Source organism: Pelecanus crispus, chromosome 4 (genome assembly GCF_030463565.1).
Source record: "Pelecanus crispus isolate bPelCri1 chromosome 4, bPelCri1.pri, whole genome shotgun sequence".
NCBI lineage: Eukaryota > Metazoa > Chordata > Aves > Pelecaniformes > Pelecanidae > Pelecanus > Pelecanus crispus.
Window position 1 is genome coordinate 56,592,848 of NC_134646.1, and position 18,009 is coordinate 56,610,856.

An 18,009-nucleotide genomic window follows, 5' to 3' on the forward strand; every position below is an offset into this window, starting at 1 on the left:
TTTGGAGGGCTGAGTTATCTTAACGCCAAAGGGCAGAGGCAGGGGAGTAGGAAATAATGGGGAACTTTTGCTCCTGGGGGTTTCAGCTTCCCAGGGGCTGGGTAGTGCAGCCTCACTGGCATTCCCACCCAAGGGAAGAATTGGGATGGAACTTTCTGAGTGACATAAGGGGGACTTCAGTGACCTTGTGCTTGCAGAGCCTGTGCAGTACCTTTGTGTTTTTTCAAGTACAGCATTATTAATTATTACCAAAGGTATCTTGCGCCTCTGCCTAACAATTCTCAGAAATGCAGAAACCTCCCTCGCCATCCCACCTCCAACTCATGGCAGGGCAGCAGAGGAGAAGGGCGTTGTGCTCTTCAGGCACCAGCTCTCCCATGCCCAGGCACAGAGCAGATCGAGCTGATGTTGTTCTCTTTAACTCCAGTGAATCAATAGAGGGGAGAGCAAGTGTGCGATTTGGCTAATAAAAAAAAAAAAAAATAATCATAAACAATCCGGTGCCTGCGGTGAGAGCAGCTCAGAGCCCATCTGAAATCTCGACTGAACGTGATCTGTGTTCTCAGTGAATAAATTAAAGTAGACTCTGCTAGAGTCGCCAGGGCAGTCGGCAGTCCTCGCGTTTCTTGCATGATTCAGGCTCAGACCAATCCTGGTTCTCAGAGAGAAAATGAAATCTTGCCCTGATCAGAGATGAGGTCACTGATGGGACAAGGTGAGTTTGCTGTTTTATGCTTTGTAATTGATGAGAGAACTTTTTTTTTTAAATGCCAGTTACCACGGGGTAGTCCATTAAAAGCATCGTTATTTAAAATGTTTGCTCTTGCATTCTTAAAAAAAAACAAAACAAAACAAAACAAAACAAACTGAGAAGAAATGTGTCCTTGGATTATTACATGATTTATGCTTGCACAAAAACATCTGACTAGATTTGGGGAATTCAGACTGAGAAGCAAACAGCCGGCAGTTGACTGTGATCTTTTGCAGTGTTTTACTTTAAAAAGGTGTGGTCTTCTGATATCGCCTGTTTCAAAACTCCACGGGGGGCATTTTTTTCCCTCCTTGCCAGACAGCTACACCATTCTGTGATGCAGTTTAGCTCGTAACCCATCTGCTTGTGGGCAGTGATGTAAACGTACCAGCTGCCTCTGAAGAACCACTCTGAATCCTGCAGGAGGCAGGTCTCTTCCCCGAGCATCGCTCTCCTCTGCAGCATAAGTCACTGTCTCGCCAACCACGCTGTGCTGTCCCTAAACCCTCACATCTACCCATCTGAGAGTCAGATCGAGTAATCCTCTTACAGGTCAATGATTTTTGCAGTGTAGTTTCGTTTAAGGGATTTAAGCTTGATTCATAATGTGCTACCATTGCGTTGAAATGGAAAGACTCGCTTAGAAGGGGCTTGGCTGGCACAAAAGCTTCACGTTGTGTGTCCCACCAGCACAGAGAGACGGTGGGAAGGAGGAAACCTAGCAGCAGTGCCAGCCCTGCACTGAAAATGAAGGCTCTCCTGTTACTGGTCCTACCTTGGCTAAGTCCTGCAAACTACATAGACAATGTGGGCAACCTGCACTTCTTGTACTCCGAGCTGTGAGTACGCACAGTCGCGCCGGCGTTGTGCTCTCTGTCTGTCTGTCTCACCCGAGCGGCGGGAAGGGGCTCACCACGAGCATTTCGGGGGGTCTGTCTGTCTGCCTGTGTGTCTGTGCATGTGCATACGTGCGAAGAAAATCCCACAACGTTTTGCCAACAGCTTCCAACCGTGCTGCGAACTAGCTGCTTCCCGTCCGGAGGGCTAATAATAGCAGTACGTCCCCATTGCTTTCTGCTTTGGAAGCAGCTGAGACATACTGGCTGAAGCTGCCTTTTTCCTTATCAACTTGCTTTTCTGTGCCGACGTTTTCAGTGGTTGTTGGGTTTGGGTTTCTTTTTTTCCATCTCTGAATCTGTGCCTTGTCTTTGCTTTCCGTAAATATCTTTGCAAGGGAGCTGGGCATAGAGGAGGGCATGAGGATAGACACCCCCAGTAGAGCACTCTCTGTGTGTACATGCATAATGTTCTGTGTGGAAAGCTGCATGCCTGTAGCAAAACGCTGAGAAGCCTTTCACCAGAAATAATTCACTTGATAACAGGAAAGAAATTTCCCATATTTGTGTTTTTGCCCACAGCAGAATTTTATTTTCTCTGTAATGCAAATTTAAATGTAGCAATCCATGCATATATCTTTATGTCTTAAAAAAAAACCCACCTCAAACAACCCCATAGCTAATCTTCCCAACCCATAAAACAAATATTCTATGTTATCATCTATAAATGATAATAGTTTAATTTGTACCTGAATGTTATTTTGCTAGTTAATAGGGCTTTTATGAATAGAAATAGATATTTGTTCCAGTATGTTTTAATTAATTATGTTTTGTTTGTGTTTTAACAAATTATAAACTCCAAGATCTTCCTTGAGATAGTGAATGAAATGGCTAACTCTGCTCAAAAATTAAAAATGACTGAATTGTGCCTACAGTAGGAATGTTTTAGTAACAGTTTTGATTAGTACCAATAGACTAATTTCCAAATGATTTTGTCTCTACTGTCAGACAAAAATAGCAATGTTTTGCAGAAACACAAAGTCCCTTTTTGAAATTCTTGTGCGATATGCACGGCAGTGATAAATAATTTAGTCATGCTGCACACAACTGCTCAGGATTTCTGTATGCCATAGGTGTTTTTAAACATTTAACAAATCTGGTGTTGAGGGTTGCAGATATGCCCTCATTTTAATTTACTGGCATTTTGTTTAAGAATGTTAATTTAAAAAAAACCAACCGAACAAACAAAAAACAGTTAAGCCAAGCAAGCTACAGGAGCAGTCAAGCTCAAAACAGAGCAGATGAACACTTATAATGGAAACAATGGCATCTGGGACATCTAGTTTCCAGGAAAACAAACTGATGAGATTAATCAGAGCACAGGCGCAGACACAGCCTACTTGCTTTTCTTGGGGAATTCAGGTTCACTGATTCTCCCAGGGTAAAGGGCTATGACGTACGGTAGCTATTGGTCTCTTATTTATTTAGCCTTCTAATCCACAGAGATGTTAGTCTCACTGGATGTCGGCAGCCATTCTTAATGGAGTGAGTGTGGGCTGGGCTTGGACGTGCTTCTTCGGTTGTCAGCAATGGGAGGTGCACATTCCCTCCCTGGTGCCCAGCCCTGGATGCTACCTGGCACCCGGAGCCAATGCTCAGGACCTCACACACCGCTCTGTCTCTGGCCAGGGCAGAGGAAAGCAGGATTTGCTGGGGTGACATCACCAAAAGGGCACCGGGCAGTTTGAGCTCGTTTCAGGAATTTCTCCTCCTCCTCAGCGTGTATTCAGTGCCTCTGGCTGCTGCTGGATGCCGCACAAGACACTGACGTATTAATCTGTGGGATGGATTCAAGGTCCTCTCTAATAGTAGCAGTTGAAAGAGAGAGAAGAATACTGTTTTCACTCTTGTTTAATCAGTTTATATGAACATTATGACCTACAGGTTGCTACTCTGTTTGCTCAGGCACTTGCATGCAGGATGTTTTTCATGCAAAGTTTTGTGAGTGGGACAGCATGGGCACCGGTGTTCAGGGCAGCCTGGCAGTTGTGGGCACAGGTTTACTGTCCCAACCCTTTTCTGCCCCAAAGCCCACAGAGGCAGCTTCATAAATCCTTCCCCACAGGCAACTGAAAAGCTACCGCCATGTGTAGTATATCTGATGGCTTGCCCCATGGCTCGAAGCTAGATCATAGTAAGCAGAAAACATTTTTCTTCATTATCACACTATCTTTGGTTGCTGGCCACTACAAATACTGGCCTCAGTCAGGACTCATTGTTTTGTTGGCTGGCAGCCATGAGAGATACCAGCCGAGGAGGAGGAAGGGGCTGGCAGGGGTGCAAGCAGCAAGGGAACAGCTGGAGGGCCATGGGCGATGTGGTTACCTTCACTGGTGCTGGTGCAAGAGGAAGAATAAGGGCGCAGGGATTCGCACTGCCCTCCTGCTCATACAGCTCATCTCTTCCCTTCTACCCCATTCAAACAAAGTTAGGTTATTTGTGTTGCATTGCAGGGGTTTGCTTTAGTTCGAGGGCATTTTTCTTTTTTAAGTGCAGAACGGGTGGCTTGGGGAATAGGGATTACAGTATAGCCCAGAGCCTACCTGGAGATACAGGCTCTGGAGTCCCTCTAAGAAATGAAGAGAAGATTTTAGGAGAGTCAAAGAGGAGAAATGAAGTTGGGGAAAGGCTGTGTCAGACCTTTGCACTTCATGTGGGTGCCACGTGCGTAGGCCAGAGAGTTGTGTGGATGTGTTGCGGTGGCACTTGATGGGACAGATGTTGGGTGCTGCTATTTTTAGTTTTCTATTAGCAGTCTGATAATTATAGGTATTCTCAGCAAGCAAATACATATCTCCTGACACTGTCACCTACACTAAAACCACTTCCCTGGCCGTTGCCTGTTGTCCCTCCCTTGCCCACAGCAAAGATCTCAGCACATATGCTCTTCTTGTCCTTGCTCTTAGCCAAATCGTGAAGAGCAGCCCATGGTAAGCTGGTGTGCTCCTTCCTGAGGGGAAGCCCATGGAAACCCCTGGCAGAAGGACAAGAGAAATCTGTGAACTCTCCCTTGAGTAACCTCTGGGAGGGTGTTGGATGTAGCCACACCAATGGCTGTCGGCATTATCAGGGTCTGCATGGGTCTTGGGGAGACCCCAGTCCAGGGTCCATGCCTTCTTCTTTATATCCCTGTAAAGCTGCTTCAATAGGAATCTGCTCTCTTTCTTTCTTATCTAAAATATCTTCAGAAAGGAAATACTCGCCCAAGCATTCTTTTGAGGCTGGGTATGTTATTCCCCTGGTTTAAAAACAAAGGTGTGTGGGTGGAGAGGCAGCCTGTGGCCACTGCAGGAGGCTCTACCAGGGGTGAAGAGCCGGTGGCACAGCTTACACCGAGGGACACTAACCTCCATGACTATCCCTCTCACTTCAAAGCAGGACCTGTGCAGTGGGGTATTTCTCAGTAGAAGGATTTTCTGCACTTTGACATCAATGGGCCACTTAGAAATAAAATTATGAGAGGAAGGAGGATGCAAGACTAGGTGGTGAATAACCTAAACTTGTCCCTCTGAGGACCTCAGTCACGTGGAAAGCGTGGGGTGGTTTCCAACCTAATCCTCCTTTGGCATGTGGCTGTGTTGACCAAGTGAGAGCCCGGGAGGGTGCCAGGCATCGCGTGTGCTCAACACAGGTCAAGCACTGGGGAGCCCGTGGCAGCCATGCTTGCTGGCACTGCTTCCCTCCAAGGATTAAACAGCTCCTCACCTTAGTCACTGCTGGTAATCCACCAGCTAGATCCACCCCACTAATTTGAATCAAGCCATTTTTTTTTTAAATCTATTGTTTGTTAGAGTGAAATGCACAACCTACTCCCGCATGTGAAAAATAACTTCTTTTTTTCTTACCTCTCTTGGGTTTTATGTGAAACAGTCAAAGGGATCTCACCAAATTAACTGGATCAAGTTTCCCCATATAACTTTTATACCATAACTACTCTCTTAAATTTCAAAAGAGCACTTTTGGCTGGAATTGCCAGTAAAATTTTCTTTCTCTGTTCATTTGATTTAAAAAGAAGAGACACAAGCGCCAGCTGTCTCCCACTGTCCTTGGGCACGTTTTTTTTACAGTAAGCACAATTAAGGTCAAGATATTAGGTGTGCCCTCCCAGCCTCCTACCAGCACTGAGCTTAACCATGTGGCCAAATTCTTTAATTTCTATTCAACTCGGTGGGGAAACTTGTGTCTCGCTTCAAGTCTGTCCTTGTGAAGTTAGCTGGCTGCACGGAGGCTGGGGAGCACAGGGCACACATCATTTGTGACAAAATTGACAAGGCTGAAGTGCCTTTTAGGCTCGTGTGTTAGTCCACTGCAAAAGTTACGTGTTGGCCTCCTTGCTCTGTGCAAAGCTGTGTGTATGGAAATCTCTGTCAGAGTTAAGCTGTGAGGTTAATTAAAGCTGAAAGTGTTGGAAAACAAGGCTTGAATTGGAAAGATTCTTGAATGAAAATATAAATGGAACATTTAGAATATCTGCATTAAATAGCCAGGATGAAGCACACTCGGATAAAATGCGAAGGGTCTTTTCCAGTGTACTAGAATTGGATGCCTCTCAGGGAAAGCAGAACTAAGATGAATTACAGCAGAAAGGCATGGGTGCCCTTTAGCTTCACTCCTATGCTACAGCCTCGCAAAGGAGCCAGGATGGAAACATGGCAAACTGACATCTTGCATGGAAGCAAGAAAACCAGTCTCCTCGGTTCCTGACTCCCCCTGTCTCCAACATCCTTTTTGGGAAAGCTTCTGATCTAGATATTATCTTACATCGAGTATGAGCAGGTACCGTGGCACAGGGGAGCAGCAGGCATGGAGCACTCTCAGGGTCCCTTTCTGTTTCTCCCCAAGCTCTCTGCAAGGGCAGCAGATCCTCCCAGGAGTTGATTTTCTTTCAGATTTCTGGGATCTCTCCCAAAATCTCCAGCAACAGCTACTGTCACTTCCCCAGCCTGTCCTCTCCCTGCCTTGTGTCTGACTGTACCCCACCAGCTCCCCTGGCTCCTGGCTGGCTGGTGCACGCAGTACTGAGTCTGTGGGAGGCTTTGGGACTCGGAGCCTACCATCCCCAGCAGGTGTGGGAGATCCTCAGATTTCATGTCAGGAGGACCTCAGGGGTCCTCAGGGCTGAGCTTGGTGGCTGTGCTCTGTGGGTTTCTTACAAACGAGCAAGGTAGGGTGCTGTTGCCAACACAAGTCCCCCTTGTACTGATGACCTGCAAAGGGGGAGGCAGTGGCAAGGACTTAGGGAGCAAGCTGCAAAGCATCCCTCGTGCTGCCACAGGCCATACTGACTGGGAGCATAACTGCCAGCCAGATCAAGGAGTTTTGAGAATTTCAGTTTAAAAAGCAAAAGGTCACCTTCTTACACTCATCTTCATATTCCCAGCCTTTAGAATTGCCCAGTAAAGCTTGAAATTTTAGTACAAATAAGGCCTGAATGCCCCCAAGCAGAAGCCCATGTAGGTGAACGCAAATATATGGTATTATTCTTAAAAGTATTGGAGTTGTAATCTAAGCTCATGGTGTTGAGGTGCCCAGTATGAATTTTCTGAACACATGAAGTGTTGCATTCAGGAGCGTTTGATACAGATTACACTGCCAGCATAGGAGATGCAGCAGAAAGTAGTTGTTTCTGCTGAGCACAACCATTCTGGGTACAGTCACTCTTTGGAAAGGACTAATTGCACTCGGCCAAATGTGCGGTGTTTTCCCCTTAGCAGGAGGGTGGGGTCTGGGTCTCCCCTCTGCCTTCTGCCACCCTCTCTCAGAGATGGTTCCTTTCCCCGCCTGGGTTAGACAGTGCTGCATTTTCATGGCATGAGTAAGTGTTACTGGTTAGCATCTTTTTCCCCAGTGCTGTCATTCTAGGTGCAGAAATAAATTTGTCTGGGACAGCTCCAGCAACCAAAAACCCTTTGAGAGCTTTAAGAATTTGTTGATTCTGCCTAGGAATTTTGAGTGTAATGAAAGTTGGCATTTCAGTTATATTTTGAGAAAGATCCTGCTTTACTACTTCTGTGCATGCATGAAACTTGCCTTTACTCCATTCACAGCTACCTACACACACTTGAGATCAGAATTAGACCTTTTCCTCTGCTGGCACATTTGCTTATGGCTGGAGCCTTCTCACACCTTTGGAAAAGGCTGACGTTGGCCAGTGTCAATCTCAACAAATATATTCTGTTGCCAAAAGTAAAACCTGAGTCAGCCAAAAAAGAAGAAAACCTGCCAAGCTGGAAATGCAATGCAATAATTATGGTTGGCAGAAAGATTTCTTTTCATGAATGAGTTATGTCTCAGTTATGTCTGATTTTTGTGTAGGCTGCTCATAAGAAGTGTCCTTACATGCCTTGCCCATGTAACAGGAGCACGGAGGGGGCAAACCTTATCTGATGGGATGGGGACCAGAGAGGGGAAAACACCGGGGGAGCCCTGGAGGGCCAGTGGGGTAGGAGGAAGGAGCAAGGTGATGGGAGTTGCAGGAGGTCAGTGGTTACTCACAAGCAACAGACTCATTTCTCATCTGACATTAAGCCACACAGGCCATATGCTGCAAGTTTGGCCGACCTCTGCATCTTTCTGACAATTAACCTAGTTTAGCACTGGCACTGGCAGCATGACAAGGATATTTTCCTTGAGCTATTTCTCTGACAAATCTGGCAGAACTGGGCTGTCCTGCAACGTGAGGATAAACACTGCTCTTGCAGATCTCTTATGCCTGTCAGAGCTTAAATCCTGCTCTGAATACTGGTTCTGAGATCAGCTCCAATGCAGCTCATTTCACTGTAAGGAAGCAGACTAGTAGCTCTGAGGGTTGTCTTGGGGTTTTTTAACACTCTTGACCTTTTGGGGGAATCTGCATTCAACACCCCAGACTACAGAGCAGCTGGCTGTGTTTCATGACATTGACCATGAGCAGAGCTATCATCCAGGAACTGGAACCAATCTTCTGCATCTTGGTGTGTGACTGTGTGTCCAAACTGTGTCCCCCCCAAGCCATGTAGTGAATGGGTGCACGAGGATGCCAACAGTGCAGGACACAAAAGAGAGGTTTTATAGTAACATCACTGGCAATGTTGGACTAATAGCATAACCTGTGTGACAGCACAGATGTGGCTGCTTGGGGCTTCCTGCTTCAAAAGGAGGGTCCAGCTGGTCCCTCTGTGTTGAGCTGGTACCTCAGTGGAGGTATCTGCTACTCAATGACGTGTCATATGTCATGACTAAAACCCCACTGCCACTGAATTCTGGCTTGGAGCTGAACTCTATTTTGGGATTAAGAATGTGAACTTTTTTTAAAACATCTTAGAAAGCTGAATTCACCCCTAGGCCTCAGCAAAGTGCAGCTGGTGAAGACTGAATTTAGCCAGTGAATCCTCAGGCTCTCTCTAGAACATGCTTTATCCATTCTTATAATGTATTAATTGACAACAGACTCCGAATATAGATTGAAGCAAGTTCAGGAGCAACCTAGTGAAATGGTTGGACATTGCAACAGATGCTGTACAACTTTTACAGAAAAAAAAAAAAATTAACTGTGAAGCATCCGTAACTTCTACATATTGTACAATATGTGCTCCCAATATGAAGGAAAAGAGGCTGACTGTAACACTGGGCAAGTCAAACCATATTTCTAGGAAGTTTTGTCTCCTTTCTGTTGAATTTCTGTTGGCAGCACCATCAAACAAAGTCTTGTTCTTCTCAGTAGTGCAGGCAGACAATCAGATTTGTAACAATCACACATAGCGTTGACTGTATCTGCTCTGGTGTTCATTCTCTCTTCTTTATAACAAGACACTGAGCTGAGTATAATGGATACCTAGGTGAGGAGGAAATAATCACCATTGACTCCTCTGTCCTTGTGGAGTTGTCCTGCTCTATGAGGCCGCTGTGTCACATGGCATGAAGTCAGGTTAAGACATTTGCAGTTGCTGGAGCCATGCCCATTTTTTATTGGCTCTTCTACTAGCTCACTGCATATTATTTACCTAAATAATGTAAAATAAATGAATAAAATATCTTTAGTGGTATAAATTTCAGCCACAAAATTTGATCATCAGTGTATTACTTTGGAATTTACTTTTCCCTCCTTGACTCTCTTAAAATCACATTGGCAGGAAGCATTATTAGCACCACACTCTAACCAACTGAGCTAAGTCATGAAGCAAGTGTTTTAGGTCAGCAAGTCATTTCATGTGCACATATTGGAAAGCTTACACCTCTGTCTGTATTACGCATTGCAGTCCCATCATTCACTAGGCAGTGTGTAATATATTCTTAATGTAGAATTTCAATAATTTAGTAACCTCTTAAACAGAGGACGAGGGGAATCTGTCATGCTCTGAAGATTGTATTTTCCTCTCTGCTCTGCAGAACTTAGTGAACTGATAAGATTAGTAGACTAATGGCTTCTTTATGTTTTGTGTTTTATTAAGAACAGACTACTGTTCATAATATGACAAAAAAGACTACATACATACTGTTCATAATATGACAAAAAAGACTACATACATAATTCAGGTATTTTCTTTTCTCCTCCCATACGTGATAAACGTTACTGTTATATGTTATTTTTAACATTCAGTTAGCACTGGTGATGTCCCGCTGTTTGTAACCTTCCTTCCCATGTAAAATGAGTAGTGGAATGGTTTCACAGGAACATCCGCAGAGGCCCCTTCACTTGTGGATTTTATAACTAGACAGTATGAAAGGCCAGAAAACGTCCCACATGGAGCAGGCTTTTATGGAGAGGAGATGGGCATGATTAACCAAATCTGTCCTGTGATCCACAGGAGACCACTGGAAGCAGAGAATACGCTGTGCTGCTGCTACTATATGAGGATGTGTAGGTTGATATGGATGAGCAAGACTGTTTTGCTTGATATGTATGAGCATCTCCTGCCAAGAGGCTAAATTACAGTCAGAAATAAGTGCTCTATATGAAGAGCACATGTTGCAACACAGCCCTTCGCCAAACAGGTTTTGCAGTGGGAGTGGGAATCCCAGGAGGTGGTTGTGACTTGCCCTTGTCAGCTCGCAGAGGAGCCTCGCCACTTGTTCTGGTTTAAACATTTGGCACATCTCTCCCTCGAGCATTACTACGTGGTTTGTAATTACAGCAGGAAGGTGGCACTGCTGGAGAAAGGATGAATACAATTCTTTCCCAAATGCAGTGTGTATATGCTGGTGTTTCTTTTTTGCTCTTGTCACTGCTGCGGTTACAGTTGTCATTGGGATCTCTTGTGGGGATGAGCACAGGTGAAAGTGCCAGTTGCTGCTACTTTGCCCCAGCCCAGGCTGTGATGGAAATATCGATACTAGTAATATTAGTATAGAAATGCTGCGAAGATCCTGCTGTGGGCACCCAGCGGTGGCTACTGCAATCCATGCCATCCTCGTGCCCCCTTGCTGCAACCTGGGCCTTGGCATAGGACTGGCAGTCCTGTGCACCCCACACAGCCTCCAGTGTTGGGGATACGTTGTCTTCTCCACATCTGCTTTCCACCTGCTTTGTGCTGTCGTGGGTCAAGGGTATGGCCATACAAATACACTTTCCTTGGTGCTGTGTCTGTAAATTTTCTCAGTGTCCATTTTTAACTTTCATTTGAATTTTGCATATCTTGACGATTTTTAGTGGATTGAGTGTGTGTCATTTCTAGCGAACACGCTGCTTCCAGTTTCTTCCCTCAGAGGAGATTAAATTCCAGTACATTCTTGTTTTATCCTTCCAAGGCATGAGTGTAATGAAGTTGGACAGTAATGGTTGCTGCATTTCACTTTTTTTCTGCCCTTTCCCCAGTGGTCTAAGCATCTGCAGGTTTGAAGGCACTTTTTTTAGTTATGGTCTTTGAATTCAAAATAAATCAGAAGAGAATAGACCAAAACAGGACAGAACATTTAATAAGATATATAGTGTACGTATAAACTTGCACTTAATATCTTGAGCTGACAAAACAATAAATGCAAAGTCCCGCAGGTCTTTTTTGTAATCCGGGCTTGAATAATAGTAACATGACCCAAGTGAACACAAGAAATTTATAAGGGGAGGCCGAGACTAAGTAACCCTCTTCTAGAGCTGATGAACTGTAATCCATACCAGATATTTCCAAAATGCATTTGCTCCTGTTCCACCTACCTCACAACACAATCTGTCTGTCTTCTTTTTCCCTTCCCTTCCCTTCCCTTCCCTTCCCTTCCCTTCCCTTCCCTTCCCTTCCCTTCCCTTCCCTTCCCTTCCCTTCCCTTCCCTTCCCTTCCCTTCCCTTCCCTTCCCTTCCCTTCCCTTCCCTTCCCTTCCCTTCCCTTCCCTTCCCTTCCCTTCCCTTCCCTTCCCTTCCCTTCCCTTCCCTTCCCTTCTGCAGATGCTGAGTTACATCCCTCGTATTTTTGCTAACTCAGTATTGCAGAGAGGTTAACAGTCCCTTTCTTAGAGAGAAAATGCATTTCACAGATTCATGATAGTCTCCTTGCCTTTTGTTAAGGTCTGCTAATTGTTGTTCAGATCTTCTGTGCTTCATGTCTCCTCTGTTTTTCAAATCCCCAGCAAATAGAGGATGACAGCCAACGCAAAAAATACCATCGTGGTTTTGCACCCTGTGGTGCTTTACAACACCAAGAGAACTCACAGCTGACAGCATGAAGGTTTTTTGTGTGTGATGAGAGAGCTTGATTTACTTGCATGTTGGGTAAAAATAACAGTTTGCTTTTAAATAGGTGCTTATCTTTTTGCAGTGTTACATAAACTCTCTTGACACTACCTGTCAAATGCAAATTGTCTGCTTCTTCCCTATATATGTTTTGAGAGAAGATGTGGGTTTGAAACTCTTTAAATAGGAAACTTTCTGTTGGTTCCCTTGACATAACTTGTAATGCTCGTTCAGTCTCTGTCATCACCAGTGCCAGGCTGTGTTTTGGTTTCTTTAGCCATTTTCCACCTGGCTGCTCCTGGATACCCTAAATCTTTGTCTTTCCCTTGCTTCCTCTCAATTCCTGTTTTCTTTACACCTCAGCTCTTGCCTCTCCCACATGTCTGTCCCGCTCGGTACAGCAGTACTGAGGGATCAAAGTTAGCAGGGAAGCATGGCCTTGAACATTGCACAGCACGATGGCAGCATGTTTCTCCTGTCTGGTGGAGGAGAATTGAACTGCTTTAAAAATACAGGGCACTCTTGGACATGGACTCCATTGTAACCATTGCAGCAAATGCACAGAGTCAAGATCAAATAAGGACCGAGTAGGCTGGTCCAGGATTTAACTGTGGTAGGTGAATGGAGGTCACCTCTCCATTCGAAGTCACTTGAACCTGGTAAGTTCAATCAGTCCATAGAGAGGCACTTTTGCTGGGGCTGCATAAGCTCTGTCCTCCTCCTTGTAGCAGTGGTGAGGCTCCGTCTGCTCCCTTCTCTTGTCTCCAAGCACCTTACTGGTCTGTGAAATCATCAGTGAAAGGGCTGTTCCCTTGAATGTCTTGTCTTGTTCAAGAAGAGTAAGGAGGAAAGGGAAAGAGAGAAGCAAAAGAGAGAAAGTGTCTGACTTTGATCTGTCAGGGCCCCCTGTGGTTAACTCCAATGATGCTGAGCACGCCGAGCCATGTGTCTTCCATCTCCTTGCACTATTGCAGCACTGCAAAACTGAGATGGTTATGCTTCTTATTTTAAATTTATGGATTAATGCATGAGTAAACTGTGAATTTAAACTGTGGAGCTTAACTTCAGCAAAACATGCAGAGTTGAAGGCTAAATACAAAGAAAGCTTTATGGATTGACCAAGTTTGGTGAGACCCTCTTTATATTAACTTCACTTCAGCAGTCCGGGTGAACTCTAAACATTTATCTGTTAGACTAAACATAGGTTAAGCCAAGCTGTGAAACAGCTCAATTGTAGAGCTGACATCTAATCAGAGTTTTATCTACTGATCCTCTGCCTAGTTAAATTACCACCTGGACTGAAATCCTTAGAAGAGTTGCAAACTGTCCTACAAAACCCACTACAAACAATGAAAATAAAATAAGCCAAGACAAGAGGGGTCATAAGTTCTCCGCCTATATTGTTCAATTCCTCTTACCTAGCTGATTTGTTTGGTTTGAGGACCTCATCTCTAGTTACTCTATTTGCTATTTCAGTACTCAGACAGAGTGAGATATGGAAGGTGTGAAGATATGGAAGTGAAAAGAGTAATACCAACATGCTTGATTTTTTCCTCACTTAGATTAATTTTATACAGATATTATTCCACTGACTTCAGCAAATGACTCTCTTGATATTCATTGGAATGTATTAGGAAGAAAATGAGGTTTTGCATACATGGGCAAACATCTATTTTTTACATATATGTAGCAGAGAGATAGAGTAGTAGAGACGCAAAAAATATTTTGGGGGAAAACCACACTGATTCACACCACATGGTTTTTAGCAGAAACAGCAATTTTAAAAAACAGAACATCCCTTGAGGGCATGTGGGTGAATGAGTTGAAACAATACAAATAAAATGTCATAGACTCCAACTTCTGCAATCCCTGTAACAACTCCCCCCCCCCAAAAAAAATCCCCACACCCCTGTGTGGGAGCTTTGTAAAACCTCAGACTCTCCTGTCCCTTGTGACAATGGTAGCTCCATGACAACAGATCTTACAAAATTGTGACTTTTCTCCTTGTTTTTTTGTTGAACTTTATCTCCCAGCATTGGCAGGCACAAACTCCATGACTTTAACACTGACCAGAAAGTCCCTTTGAAGCAGGATGTTTTCAGGAGAGTAGCAGGACTGACGATAAAATAGCAACTCGCCACTGAATGGTCAGATCTGCAACTAAAGGGCAAGAGTGCAGAAGGGTCCCTGTTTGTCTCCAGCCTCGAGTCTTGTCCTTGTAAGGGTCATCCACATCGCCACAGAAGGCCTCAAGGGGTTTAGAGGATGAATAGACTTGCTACCTGTCTCAGAAGCTACTGAAGAAGCTGAACGGTGTAGCTATAGGCTAGGGACAGATCCTGTTCCCCTCTCACCATGCCTCTGGTTGACCACAGTAATGGGGATGAAGTAGGAGTCATTTTGGCATCTCCATTTTGCCTCATTGACCCGGGCACAAGGAAGCAGAGGGTTTAGGTTTGGGTTTTTTCTGTTGACTGCAGGGAAATTCAGGGCTTACGGTTTGGGTCTTCTTCATTCAAAAAACTTCTGTGTGATTTTTTTTCCCCATGTCCTGGCAGTGCTTGAGAGTGGGATTGGTGTGGCACTGTATGACACTCCTCCCTCCCTCTGTCCCCATGCTCTTGCCTGGGGAGGCCCTGGGCACTGAGGAGGACAGGAGGCAGTCCTATGTCCACCTGAGAGCTCCGTATGGGCATATACCAGCAGGATTTCAAAATGACCTCGAGATCATGTTTTGCTACCCTAAGGTGCATGATGTCCTGCAGAGCCCAGGGACAGTGCTTCGCTATTTGTCTGTTGGAGCTGGTGAGACAACCAGCCCTGCATGGACCTTCCCTGTGTCAGGCAGCTTGCGAAGGGGACAGGCAAAGAGAGAGAGGTGGAGCCATGGGTATGGCCTGAAATCCTCCTGCTGACATTCCCTGGACATGGCTGTGACTAGGCAGGAGAGGGCTGATACAAAGCTATCTCAGCTGCAGCATCTGCACTGACACACGCCTGTGCTCCTTCGTCAGAGAGAAACAGGGAGACTCTATGCCAAGTGATTTTATAATTTACATGTCTGTTTTTCAAGCCATGTTTGCTATTTGCAAGGTTAGTCAGACCTGGGCTTCCTGAGCAATGTTTTCAAGAAAAGATTATGACTGTGTGAAGCATTATTCTGGAATCACCTATTGTGCCGTCCACCAGTGACAACTCCCTCGGCACTTTTTTTTCCTCTCTGACATTTCCAAAAAGAACAGCTGTGCTGCCTATGGTCCCCTGTGCCAGGGAAACAGTTGCTGATGTTATCCTTCCCTCCCTTCTGACTGCTTTGCAAAGAGTGCTCCTTCCAGGTCTTCTGAAATAGTCACGTTGAAAAGAAATGATCCTCGCCCTTGCAAGCCAATGGTGAGCTGTCACGTCCAGGGCTGAGCACAGAAATGTGGATGATCCATGATTCTGCATCTTTAGCAACACTTGGACACAGCTTCAGAGCTTTGTTTCCAGTCCCAACCTCTTTTGTGCTTTTAGAAGGTACATGGGTATCTGTTATTTTCATTCCCCTCTCTCCTTTTTGCTAGAGATGCTGAGGTATCTGAAGGGGAATAAAAGTGCCATTCCTACAGTTAGGGCTCTATGGGACTGCTTTTCTTACTGCTTTTCGTGCTATGGCAGTTTAAAGAACCCACAAATGAGCCAAATCTGTGTTGTGGGAGACACCAAATAAAAACATAATAAGCCTTAAGGACTTTTTGTTACACATGAAGTAAAGCGAACCTGTAACTTGTTTTCAAGATGTGGCATGGTCAGGGGTAGACCCTGGCTCTCACAGAGCTTCAGAGGTTGAACTACAGGACAGTATCACCTCTTAACTGATCCTGAACCACCGCTAGACACGGCTGATCAAATGAATCACTTTTATGGAGTTAGGTTCTTTTATAAAGGATGCTGTCAGAAAGGTCTGCCTACTGAGTTGGGACATCTTTTTACCCCTAAAGTTTTATTAGGGCAACTGAGTTAAAATGGTACTTTTAAGATGTTTATTAAGAGAAAACCAGTTATTAAAGGAAAGAAAAAAATTGGTCTATTTTTCCCCCAGTAACAGAAGGGTCTCTTGCTTCACTTCCCTGTGTTACTTATGTCCATTGTCAGGAATGTCTGTGCTTCATTACGCCTGATTCTTTGTGGGCTAAAGAAATGGGCAGGTACCTTTGTAGACTTGGAAACAAGCCATAATTGTACTGATACCTTGATTACACATGGCTACTACTAGTGTGAAGAAAGGAGCTCGGGATGCAGAACCTGGAGTTACAGGGTGCAGTGGCATCAGGAAACTAACACCTAAAATTGGCACTGAGAGCTCCCACAGTTTCCATTTGGTGTCCAAAAGAAAGGGCAGGGAAGAAAGGGCAGAAGTGATCCCCAAAAAGATGGTTTGAGCACACAGGGAAGTTAATCCATAATAAAGCTGGGTGTGAAGTGACAATACTGTTCTTACTTCAGGGTAGCTTCTCTGGTCAATGCTCTTACTCTGGAACAGGGATGTCTCAGGGAAGCTATTCTCAGATGTGTGTTTCTACATTTATAATATACGTAGTGTGGCTAAGGTATCATTCCACAACAACTGGAGTAATCTTGTACTTCCCTGTTGCAGACAATCCCTTAGCAAGCAGCACCATCTCTAGAGGCTGACGTGCCTAGCCTTTGCAGAACAGTTTGTGGTCAATTTTGGAAGGTCTCCTTTAATGCCAGTATCAAAGTACTCAGCAAACCCTCCTACATGATGCTGTAGCATCTTCAATTAGCTTTGGAAGAAATAAGAAAATAATTTGCCATGAGGCTGTTGTTCTGTTCATGGTCACTAAATTGTTAGGTATTTCTTTCCCTTTCTTCCTCCTCCTCCTTTTCCCTCTGTATTGCACCCTTATAAACACATGGTGCTGAGCACTGAGCATCTGGCTTTGCCCTTCCAGGACGTGAACTTGGTTCAGGAGCAGGTAAGGAGTTCCTCAGGAGGTACAAGCAGCTGAAGATAGGTAAACCATCAATCACTGGCCCAAAAAAAAAATACTAAAACAGAGAGCCATTGCTCTCAATTGCTAGTATAAATATTTAAATGCACTACCAGCTCTCTTTAACCTGTCTACTCAATTGTTTTTTTATTCCCAATGTTCATGTCAGGCTGGGGCAGATATTTTGGAACCAGAGAAAATTTTCTCATTGTAACTGTAAGATTATTCTGTGTTATAAAGCTGGTCAGTTTGGCTTGATGAGCCATCTGCATTGACAGGCTGTTGTGGTAATATTTACATGAAGCAAGTAGGATTTTTTTTATGTATATCTGAATCTGGGCTGCCAACATGTCCAATGCCCCCAACATGCTGCCGTCTGCTGGACACGGGTGTAGATGTCCAGCTGGAGATCCTGTCTGTTGGTGATGGCTTGGGTCACCTTGAGTCATGATGCGGGTAGTGCCTTTGCTGTGAAAATTAGCAGGTGATGAGGCATGGCGTGAGCATGCTGCTGGAGGTTAGAGTGCCAGCTCCCTTCTGAAGGACCAGCGTCATCTCAGTTTGAAGAAGACAGATTTAATTATCCCCCTTTCAGAGCTGATAATGAACTGACATCATTTCCTATGCCACCCTGGTTTTCCTTCAGGAGGTCCATCATCATTGCTAACGAGGCCCAAGTCTACTTAAATTGTGACGTTAACAAAATCGCAGCCTGGGCTGGAACAGCC

General features: G+C 44.8%; 1 protein-coding gene across 1 annotated transcript in view; it reads left to right on the plus strand.

Annotated features, from left to right (window-relative positions):
- The first annotated feature begins 1,498 nt into the window (after positions 1 to 1,498).
- Positions 1,499 to 18,009, plus strand: part of LNX1 (ligand of numb-protein X 1) — a 65,374-nt gene continuing 48,863 nt past the window's right edge. Inside the window, exon 1 of the mRNA XM_075709069.1 lies at positions 1,499 to 1,590. Coding sequence (XP_075565184.1) covers positions 1,499 to 1,590 — 92 coding nt within the window. The remainder of the gene's footprint in view (positions 1,591 to 18,009) is intronic.